The sequence below is a fragment of the Benincasa hispida genome, chromosome 11, assembly GCF_009727055.1.
Source record: "Benincasa hispida cultivar B227 chromosome 11, ASM972705v1, whole genome shotgun sequence".
Classification (NCBI taxonomy): domain Eukaryota; kingdom Viridiplantae; phylum Streptophyta; class Magnoliopsida; order Cucurbitales; family Cucurbitaceae; genus Benincasa; species Benincasa hispida.
In genome coordinates this window covers 5,884,847-5,896,443 of record NC_052359.1, presented here as the reverse complement: position 1 = coordinate 5,896,443, position 11,597 = coordinate 5,884,847, and the positions used below count along the sequence as shown (strand labels likewise).

The window sequence follows — 11,597 nt, the reverse complement described above, 5'->3', positions numbered from 1 at the left end:
CGATTTAATTTAAGTATGTTTGTTTTATCTAACAAAGTAAAGATTTTTTCCAAATAGTTTTTTCAGCTAACTCACTGCCAAATGTAGCCTAAATTCCTTTAAAATGTTTTGACACATTTACATTTAAGAATAGTGTGTTTTTTCTAAACAATATGTGAGGTGAGAGAATTAAAACTCTAATTTGGAGATTGATAGTATAAATACTAGATTAGTTGAACTATGCTCGTTTTGGTTAGATTTTTAAAATGTTGTATTAGGACATTGAAAATAAGGATAAAAATGGTTATATTTTAAGTGTAGGAATGAAATTACATATACTAAAATAAATCAGAGCTATAAATAGTGATCAAAATAAATAAAAGTAAAAGGTACAACTATTACTAATTGAAAAATACTGCCACCAAATTAAACCAAAGTCTAAAGTGAGTGACAAGAAAGATGGTTAGAACTAAAATGGAAAGAATAAAACAGAAGTGGGTAAAAATGGAAGCAGTAAAATCAAATTTGAAGACCAAACTTAGACCTTTATTTTTATTTGTTGCGAGGTAAAAATTTAAGCTCACAAAATGTATTTATTTATTTATTTTGAGTACATTCAAACATTTATTTTGTACGTTATTACAACATAATTAAGCAATCCGTTGAACGATTTTTATTTTTTTTAGAACAACGAATCAAATGTTTTTATAATTGTTTGAATTCTAAAAGTATAAACTACTGAATGAGTTGGAAATAGTTAATTATTAGATATTTGGAATTCCAAAATGTTGATTAAAAAATAAATTAAAAATAAAATGAAGAACGTTCAATGAAAATTCAATTGATGATATTAAAAACGAGTTCAAAAGACCATAATTCCAGTCTTCGCCCTTCGAGATGATTTCTATATCATTCTGAAGAACGAAAATTTGGATGCCAGAATCTGATGGAACCATAATAACAGATTTACAAGATTGGAAAAGTTTTTGCTTTTTCATTTATTCCATTGACCGATAAATTCAAGCTCCAAATATGGAAATGGAAGAGGGCGCAATCTTTATGATAAGCGACGTATAGCGCCTTTTTCTTTTTCTTTTTCGCCGATTTCCCTCAGAATTTGTTCTTGACTTTCACTTTCTTCTTTGTTTGATTTGTGGACGAGAAATTCCTCAAGTTTTTGTTTCGTTGATTCAACGAATAAAGCTGTTGATTATGGGAAATTGCTTACCTTCTTCAGCTCGTCATTCTAATTCCGTTCGCAGCCAGACGGTATCTTCTACTCCAGGTACCAATTTCAAACGATTATCTTCGAAAGTACTTTTAGAATGCCAAAATTTCAGTTTCACTTTCTGCTTTGAGTTGAGATTCTTCATGTTTCTACCGTCAATTTGATTGTATCTTGTGCCATTTCTTAGGAACTTCGGGGAATTACAGCGGAATCGTAGGATCTTCTTCATGTACCAATAGCACCGCCGGCGGAAGTCAATTTTCAGCGGCGGCGAGCGTGGATGTGAGAGAGACCTATCCGAATGGGAAAATCCTTGACCAACCAAACTTGAAGGAGTTCAGTTTCACTGAACTGAAACTCATTACCAAAAACTTCAGACCTGAATCGTTGATCGGTCAGGGAGGTTTTGGGAAGGTGTATAAGGGCTGGGTAGATGAGAAGACGCTGGCTCCTTCTAAGAGCAATTCTGGAATGGTGGTTGCCATTAAGAAATTAAACTCTGAAAGTGTTCAAGGTTTTCAGGAGTGGCAGGTAAAATTAACCTCATTCATGGATCATACAATATTCTTCTTTCCAATAGAAGAAAAAATTAGTTGAGTTTGATGAAATGGCCTTTTTTCCATTTCCAAAAATAGCTACACTTTGCCCTTCTTGCTTTATATCATTATTAGTATTCTTTGTTCGGAACAGAACTACGAAGAACCATTAGCAAATTTAGAATTAGCCTAAATACTGCAAAGATTAAATGACTTTTTATGTTTAATGTTTGGTATCAATTGATCTGGTGACGTAGTGTCTTCCAATCATTCGACGTTTTTGTTAAGTACTTGGTGCTCGAGGTTAAGTTATGTGTATCAGAAAATGTAGCCTCTGTTATGTCAATTGTTTTGCATACCTTGTTTGACAAAGGCTAAATTAGAAATTTGCATTCTTCTGAAATTTATAGTTACATGTTTCTACTTATGAAGCCCAAAGAAACATTAGCCTATAACCTTCAAGGACGTGCACAATTTTCTTACAAAACTATAAATGCTATTAGGACTTGGGAGTTCTGCTAATGTATGTATTTCGTTTTGCAAAGTTCTCTATTCGGTCAGAGTCTACTTTGCTAGGTCTAATAATGTCTAAGTGCTTGTTATATATATAATGCAGGCAGAAGTGAACTTTTTAGGCCGGCTGAATCATCCAAATCTTGTCAAATTATTGGGTTTCTGCTGGGAAGATGAAGAATTGCTTCTTGTGTATGAATTCATGCCCAGGGGAAGCTTGGAAAACCATCTTTTTGGAAGTATGATTTCCTTAAATATAGGATAAGAGAATTGATTCTTCATAATCTGTGCTGATCTTTGGTATTGTGGTGATCAGGGCGTTCTTCCATTGAACCTCTTTCTTGGGAAAGACGGCTTAAGATCGCAATAGGAGCAGCTAGAGGCTTGGCTTTCTTGCATTCCGCAGAAAAAGAAGTTATATACAGAGATTTTAAAGCATCAAATATACTTCTAGATATGGTTTGTCCAACTTTCTACAGTCTACTTTTAGCTAATTGCAATATTTCAATGATGTCTTTGTTTATCTTTTCTCGTTTAATGAGAATACTCAGTAAAAGCAGTTGATAACTGTTGAGGTCCCACGTCGAGAAAATAAGGGACCTCACAATGTTGATAAGATACAGGATCTACTCTTCTCATTTGCTCATCTAGTCTTCTCAATTAGTTTTGAGATCGAGCCGCATGTTATCTAATAATAACCAAATGAGAAACTCAAAATAACTCATAATTTTGTTTTGTCCATCATATTTCCTGCCCACTATATAAATGTTTTATCATTACATAGCTTCCTTTTTCATTCTTTTTCTTTTGGGAAGTACAGAGATATGCTCTTTATTATCTCTCTCTCTTTGTATACTTATGGATAAAGTTAACCTTTTGAACTTCTTGGTCCATCCTGTTTTCCTGTCTCATTTAACCTTTTTTTTACCATTCTATCTAAATTTCCCTTTTATATATATGAATGTGCAGAATTACAACTCGAAAATCTCGGATTTTGGCTTGGCAAGATTGGGGCCTGCAGGTGAAGAATCACATGTAACAACAAGAATTATGGGCACATATGGTTACGTTGCCCCTGAATACGTTAGTACAGGTGATAATATCAATCATTGTTGAGTCAAATTTACCAAATAGTTTGGTTATTCAGTCGAAATCGAAACAATAACAATTTAGAGTATATAATATACTGGTGACAGAGTGACAGAGGAGAGGAATTAAATATGAAAAGTGCGACATATATAATTTCATTTCACAAGTTCTCTGAATTTATTGTGTCAACATTGAAAATCATCTTCATTGCTAAACTTCACAGGTCATCTCTATGTGAAGAGCGACGTTTACGGGTTCGGTGTGGTGCTGCTGGAAATCATGACGGGTTTGCGAGCACATGATATGAATAGGAGCAGCGAACAACGCAATCTGGTCGATTGGGCCAAGCCATTCTTGGTGAAGAGAAAAAGGATCAAAAGTTTAATGGATGCAAGAATAGAAGGTCAATATTCATCGAAAGCAGCCGCACTAGTGGGAGATCTTACTCTAAAATGCCTGGAAACAGATCCTAGAAAACGCCCCTCCATGCAAGAAGTTCTCGACGCATTGGAACAGATCGAAGAATCGAATGAGAAACCCAAAGAGTCCAAGATGAGCAACTCGCAATCTAAACAACTTCATCAAAAACACTGATAAATGTGGCCAAAAGAAGAAATGTTCGATTCAACCTCCAAATTTTTTTTAAAAGATTATTTAACATTGTATGCATTTCTTATTGTGATAGAAAAACTCAAGCATTTTTTTGTTCACCTTTGCTCATTGGTTGCCTTATGTAGGGATGGCAGGAGGGGAGATAGAAATATATTTGATTGTATCATGTATGTATGTATCATTTGTCAAATGTTTTAGGTTTACAGAAGAACAAAACTTGTTTGGAATGTGGATTTCCTCCAAATTTTGCTATCATCATTTAGTGTAAAACCAGGAAATTCTCCAAGTTTGTTGGATAGTTTAATGATTTTATTTTGTTGTAGTTATTTTATTTACTTGATTCTAAAAGTTTCCCTCCTTTTAAGCAGAAAATTGAGCAACAAGCAGTTGATGTTTTCTATTTTAATCATATTCTTCCATAAGGAAAGGATGTGAACATTTAATCAAATATGGTCTTTCTTTCTAATAATTAACATTTTATATTTATTGATTGCTTTGTTTACTTTATTCTTACCCAACTGACTTTAGTAATTTTATTATCTTCAAAGTTTGTCATATGTTGGAGGTAAAAGATGAATTTAAGACTTCAAAAAAGATTCTAGTAATAAGCTATTATGTCTAACAAATTTCCGCCATTAATTTCATACTTAATGTTTATGTTACCAAAAGTTTGAGGATGCTCAAAATCAACTTCAATGGTATATTTTAGACACAAAATTAATTATTTTAAAAATAGAGAGACTAGATAGATATTTTCGAAGAAAAAGTCTTTAAGTATAATTAATTATTTGATAGACAAAAGTGAATTTATATGAATTTATATTACTAAAAATAATTCTTCAAAAAAATTACCTAGTCTGCAAAGACAAAATGATTATTTGAATAGTAAATTCCTAATACAAAGAATCAAAAGTGGAATACTTTTTTTTTTCTTTTAAATAATAATAATTTTTTGAGGGATGTATGTTCAGTATATCCTCAATCTCATACTCCAGGAAGCAAATAGTAGAATATTGATTATATTTATTGTAAATTCCTAACACAAAGTTTAAAATGTCAAGTAATCAAACAATATAATCCCTAATTATTTCTAATAAGCCGCTACTTTTTGAAATTAAAAGTCAACAGAGCTATTTACTACGTTTGACCAAAAAATTGATCTTTCATTCACATCAACTTTGTTCTAGTTTCCCATATATATAATGAAAAATCCTTTAAAAAATATCAATATACTATCATGAGTTAACTTACTAACACATAAATATATATAAACTTTTCCCTCCGGACCATGATAAAGCTACATGGGCCGGAGGTTCGAGCCTTTAACTCTTAAAATATCAAATATCATTATATAAAAATTTCTCAGAAGAATCCATGTTCTGTTTGTCGTTGAGAAAAAAAACCCATGTACTGTACATTGTTAGGCTTCACTTATACCACAATTATCCTAACGAAAAAGGTAATAAATCAATAGTAATGTGAAAAGTGGATCCTGTTTTATTATCTTTAGTATTGTTTACATGTGTTCTACATTCAACATTGACATGTGGGGCTCACTTCCAAATCTATAATAAAAAACAAATTGATTGACGAGCAGAGCTTGCTCAATTCAATTGCATCTGAAAGTTACGTCATATCGTTATCGTTACTATTACATATATCATTATTATTACTATTATCGGGAAAAACTATGAATTTTGACATTACCGTTATTGTTTGACCCTAAAAGTAACGATAATGGTAATAGTCAATGTGATAAAATTCATAATTCTAAGTAGATGCGATAAAAAACAATCAGATTACATTTGCGATTTTAACTCATTACAATTGACCCATCAGTGGAATGCCATTATGATTATACTAATTTTCATTACGGTTTGGTAAAACTGACCTTAGTATCAAATATCATTTTATCGCCTAAATACTTGGGTTTGATCTTTTTTAAATGTAAATTTAATGTTTTTTTTATTGTACATTTTTTTAGAAGTGAGAATTAAGATTAGAGGGGGCTCCAAATTATTATCGTTACAGGTTCTCATTTTATTCTTAAAAGCATGTTCACATGACACAAATAAATGAATAGACCAAAATGTAAGAGAAATACTAACAAAATGTGAGAGTGAATTGTACGTGGAGGAAAATGGAAACCATACATTATATATATTATTTACAAAAATATTTATTTGTTTTATTTATTTTAAATATTCAAAACTATTTTCTTGAAAAAAGAATAAAAAATCATTTAAACGTTTTATATCATATAAATTTTTAAATAGAAAAATAATATTCTCACATAATTTTAACATATGCCATTGGTTCGGTCTCATATATAATTTTTTAAAAATTTTTTGGTTCAATTCAGTTTGGTCACCAAACCAAACTGTAAAATACTCTAAATGATACCTTATATCACTAATCTATAAATGATACCTCATATCGTTGATCTATAAATGATGTCTCTTATCATTGATTGTATATCAGCGATACGTTGTATCATTGTTGATAGACTTTATCCATGATAAAATATCAGTGATAGACTCTATTATTATTATGAGTCTGTAAATGATAGACTTCTATTGCTTATAGAAGTCTATCAATGAAGATTTTGTTATCAATGTGATAGAGGTCTGTCACTAATTTCAGTCTATTAATGATAAAAATCTATTTGCTACGCTAATAACAAAATCTATTAGTGAAATAGACTCCGAAAGATGGATCTAAAATTTGTTATATTTGTCAATTCTTTTGTATCGCGATGTATATGTTAATATTTTAAGTATGATGACTATATTTACAATTACATCTAAAATAAATAATATATAATTTAACGACATGTAAAATGCAACATGAAGAAATATATTTTCCACCACATCCTACCCACTACAAAATTTACGTCAAACTAACGTGGAGCGTAAAGTTCAAAATGACTTGGATTTCAAAAGACTCCCACCTTGACCTTAAAAACTTAGCACCAATCAAACCATAGTCAAGTCCAAGGTTCCAACTACTATTTTGTCGGCCCTCTCCTCACATATCACCTCATATAATTAATTAAAAGCCCCCAAAGCTTCGGTCTTTCACCCACAATCATACCATGGCGCTTTCTTCTCTCTCCCATTTTCATACACTCTCTCTTTTCTCTCTCATCTTTATTGATGGAGGTCTAAGCTAAGGCTGAGATCACTTACCATCGCCACTGCCACTACCACCATCACCGCCGTTCTTTCCACTTCTCCCTCTTCCAACATGAAACAATCAACAAAATTGGCTACTTCATCGTGTCGGGATGGTTGGCCCTGGCGTGAGCCAAACCACCACCCCATTTGACACCATGTTTGTTTTATGATCCTTTAACCACTAGTGTCAACTGAGCATCGAAGCTAGTAGGCATGTCAAAGGGAGCCTTTATAACCTTTGGCCTCGACACCTTGCAAAGCATTAGCATAGCCAAGATCAGCTTGCATTTGAAGCACCATATTGATTCCCTCTCGATTATCAGTGGGACTTATAATGTTAAACTGTTGAATAACCCTATTGTCGGAGGGACTGGGGACTTCTTGTTCGTACAAGACTATGTGATGTCATCTCCAGTGGATCTCGTCGGCATCATAGTGGTTTACAAGTTGGAATTTCATCTTTACTGGCCGCCCTATGCATAACTCCCTCTTTATAAAAAAAAGTTCAAGGTTTTAGTTTCAGTTTGTTTTTGTGGTTGGTCAACTTCTCAATAACTTTGGTCCCATTTGATAAGCATTTTATTTTTGTTTTTGTTTTTGAAAATTAAGGCTATAAATACTATTTTCACCTCCAAATTTCATTTGCTATCTATCTTTTATCAATAGTTTAAAAAATCAAGCCAAAATTTGAAAACTAAATAAAGGCAACTTTTGAAATTTTATTTTTGTTTTTAAAATTTGGCTAAGAATTCAATCATTGTACTTAGGAACGATGCAAATCATGATAAGAAATGGGGTGAAAACAGGCTCAATTTTAAAAAACAGAAATAAAAAAACGAAGTGGTTACCAAATGGGTCCTTTATTTTTTGAATATTTGTGTAATAAGCTTGAGTTGTCATTTGCGATTCTGTATCTCTCATTTTCTCCCTCATATTAATAATATTTCTTGTTTGCATATGAAACTTTCTATTCTCGATGCAACTATTAAGCAATTTAGGTAAGAAAAGCAAACATCTTTATCAATTGTTAAGGCTACTTTTGATAACCATTTCGTTTATTATTATTTTTTTGAAAATTAAGTCTACTTCTTTATCCTTTTTTTACAATGATTGCATCTTTTCTAAATTCAGTGATTGAATTCATAGCCAAAATTTAAAAGCAAAAACAAGTATTTAAAATCTATTTTTTTAGTTTTTAGATTTTTTTTTTTTTTTAAACCATTGGTGCTAACAAGAGAAATAACAGATTTTAACTCTTCATTTGTAAAATAGCAAATTAACATTTTGTTCGTAAAAATGGAAAAATGAATAAAAAAATAAAAAATAAACGAATTTATGGAAGTCTAAACTACCTTAGCCATATGTTATCTATAAAAGATGCGATGATTTCAGAATTCAGATATAGTATGATTTTGAGTCTTATGTGCTCAAATGTAATGAACATACATTAGTCACAAGTTTTCTCGGACATAGGCTGAGTGAAACCTAATTTCGAGTATCTTAGGGAAACCTATGTTTAAACTCAGGGATTTGAGGTGATTGATCTGAATAATTGTGATTCATGCAATGAAAAGATGATTTTTCTCCGATTGCGTCAATACTAAATGAGATGCTATAATGATAACCTAAATGACCAGAAATAGCTTGAAAGTTGTGAGTGTGATGATGGATAACACAGTAGACTTAATGGGGAAAATGTATGGAAAATGACAGGGCTCGAGGGAAGGTAACTACTGACTTATTAAATCTCACTAAGGAATCTATCATAGTTCATACGTCTCATTGACGCATACCTCTTGGTAGCTATCCTTGCTTGTCATATTTCTATGATGCACAAATGGAAGTACTAAAGAACGCAAGGCTGCTTCTATCTTTAGAAATACTTCTTGCTTCACTTAATGAAATCTACAACCATTTCTCTCTCGAGACGTTGATTATAATATTTGTCTCTGTTTTCACAGGTAAGTGTTTCTTCAATAATATGTTAAGTAAACACGATAGAGTCCCAAGGTATGATTTAATTCATGACAGTAACCTTCCCCTCTCACCCTATGAAATTTAGTGATTCATGGTGGAGTTAATAGCGAAAGAATATATGTGAAATGAGATAGAGATGAACATGATAATAATATTAAGAAAGTGGGCAATTATGAATGCAAGTTGCCTAATATCTTAGATAAGCATGTACTACTACACGTTAATAACAATGAAATGAAATGGATGCACGACTGATAACAATCTCTTGTTATCAACAGATGATTGTGAAGGCTGCTAGCTTGTGTATAGTGAGGCAATATGGCGTGAGCCCTCTCCGACTCTTTCTCCGATGAACTTTCGATGCTGGAAAAGGGTGGAAAGTGAAAGTAGATTGTTCTCTCCAATTCTTATGCTCTTTTATCTCCCGATATTGAGGCTCTATTTATAGAGCCACGTGCTGTTCTACATTAGGATTCTCGCTCTGATCTGTTGTTGTCATTTATCATGGTAGGTGAGAATGTCAATGTTGCATCATGGTCAATGCTCAGAAGATTTATCAAAGTATATGCTGGTACAATTTCAGTGTTCTCGAGGCATACGTCTACCATATATTCTTTGAGGGATTAATGCATGCGATGTCTCCTGTAGTTACTTGCAAAATACAGACTTTGGCATACTTTGCATATGAAATGCGGTCAGGGGGTGTCTTTTGAATACCCTAGCGCGGGCTTGGTTGATTTCATAAATTTACTCGTGATTGGTGCATCTTCTTCCTACTTTTCATCGCATATTCTAAGAAAGACAACACGAATAACTTGTATTTCTTCAAGTTATCACCATATAAATGAGATTACAATTGATTTATTAAGAAATATTAGTAATTATACTATAATTAAAACAAACATCTACAGATTATCAGTGTTTCTCTTGGCCGAGCTCATCGACCTTTTCTCCAACCAAGTCATTGTCACACCCCCTCCCTAGCCTTAACTCCCCAAGACCTGGAAGGAAGCGTGAGGGTACACCAGTAGTATTCTAAGACAATATTTAAATTCAACATTTCCCCCCTTATCTATTAAAGACTTCAACATGTTTACAACACTCTATCTAATTTTCATACACATAGTTCAATTTCCTATATTCTTTATTACATGATCCAAGTCGTGCCCTGAGAATTTACCAAGTTTTGGTGTGTTGGTGGTTAGTAGACTCCTTCTTGAACGCTCCGCTTTGCTACCTGGGGGGGGAGGGGATATAAGAAAACATTTGGAAGAGTGTGAGCTACTAAGTCCAGTGAGTGGTTCTTTTAGAATAAGAATCACTTTGCTAAACATATTTTTGGGAAAGCAATCACATAACCATAATTCCAGTATAATCTATGCATGATCATGTGTACATTCATTCAATTAGCATCCTCCAGTTCCATGCTATACGTGGCATGCTCATATTATGGACACATTATCAATCACATAACAATTTTATTGAAACTTTCCTATAACCCACTTCTCCCGCCAATGTGCACATCGAAAATTCTTTTCCCCTAGTCATGCTTAGGTACTTGACTATATTTCCTACCGGTCGTCACCGACTATTATTTCCCGCCGACCGAAGCCGACTATATTTTCCCGCAAGCACCTTTTATTAAGCATGCTAACTTATGTAATCTGGGTATAATCTCAGTTTCCATAGCAATTCACAAACAATATCATGGCAAACAACATAATATCATAAGCATCCATTTGGCACTTACATATGCATTTATCCACATATCAACGCATAAAACTAAGTAAACACTCACCGTTAGCAAGTTTTTCTACTAAAATCACCTTGAGAATACCTTCTTGAGAATTCCTCCATATCAATGGAAATTCCTCAATTAATATTTGTTATATCAATAAATAATATCAAACTAGCCAAAATACTATTATATAATGAAAAACACTAGCTTACCCTCCTCCAATTTAGCCAAAAATACTAAAATTAGCCTCTTTAGAGGTTATTTGGACTGTGGTAGGCAGTTGGGCATTGGCAGTAGGCAGAGTGGGCGTGTTGTACCGCACAGGGGACTGACGCGTTTGGGCGTGCGTTGCACTGGGCGTGATGTGTCGTACGGGGAAGGCAGCTGTGCTGGGCTAGCGTGCGGGATGCGTCGAGCGAGGTGGGCACGAAATAGACGGATGCAGCGCTGCGTGCGCGCAGAGTGTGGGCTGGCTGTGCATCCGGCTAACTTAATGCCTCACCACCGCAACCTTGTTTCTTTTGATCTCCAATCAACTTGATAGCCTAATAACTAAAATGTCGCCCTCTAAATATGCTCTCAACACACAATTTAAGTGATTGTATGAATAAATTCCTCCTGTCCAACCCCTCTATTTATAGCTATTTCAAATTCACCCCATGATGACAACTCAACTCCTATTTGTTCCACTTGGAGCTGCCAACACTCAGCCTACCCAGCCTAGCCTTGAGTTGTTCTCATTTCAGCTT

General features: G+C 33.5%; 1 protein-coding gene across 1 annotated transcript; it reads left to right on the top strand.

Moving 5' to 3' along the window:
* The first annotated feature begins 828 nt into the window (after positions 1-828).
* LOC120092198 (probable serine/threonine-protein kinase PIX13) lies at positions 829-4,212 on the top strand. The gene is made up of 7 exons (XM_039050436.1): positions 829-1,050; positions 1,154-1,264; positions 1,395-1,738; positions 2,360-2,495; positions 2,573-2,715; positions 3,226-3,349; positions 3,569-4,212. The coding sequence occupies exons 2-7, from the start codon at positions 1,192-1,194 to the stop codon at positions 3,937-3,939; spliced, it is 1,191 nt and encodes a 396-aa protein (XP_038906364.1). The 5' UTR covers positions 829-1,050; positions 1,154-1,191; the 3' UTR covers positions 3,940-4,212.
* The last annotated feature ends 7,385 nt before the right edge of the window (positions 4,213-11,597 follow it).

Excerpts from the sequence above, each read along its gene's own strand:
- LOC120092198 (XM_039050436.1), top strand. The coding sequence starts at position 1,192 with ATGGGAAATTGCTTACCTTCTTCAGCTCGTCATTCTAATTCCGTTCGC. Across the intron at positions 2,496-2,572 it reads GGAAAACCATCTTTTTGGAA|GGCGTTCTTCCATTGAACCT; the intron begins GTATGATTTCCT and ends TGTGGTGATCAG. Across the intron at positions 2,716-3,225 it reads CAAATATACTTCTAGATATG|AATTACAACTCGAAAATCTC; the intron begins GTTTGTCCAACT and ends ATGAATGTGCAG.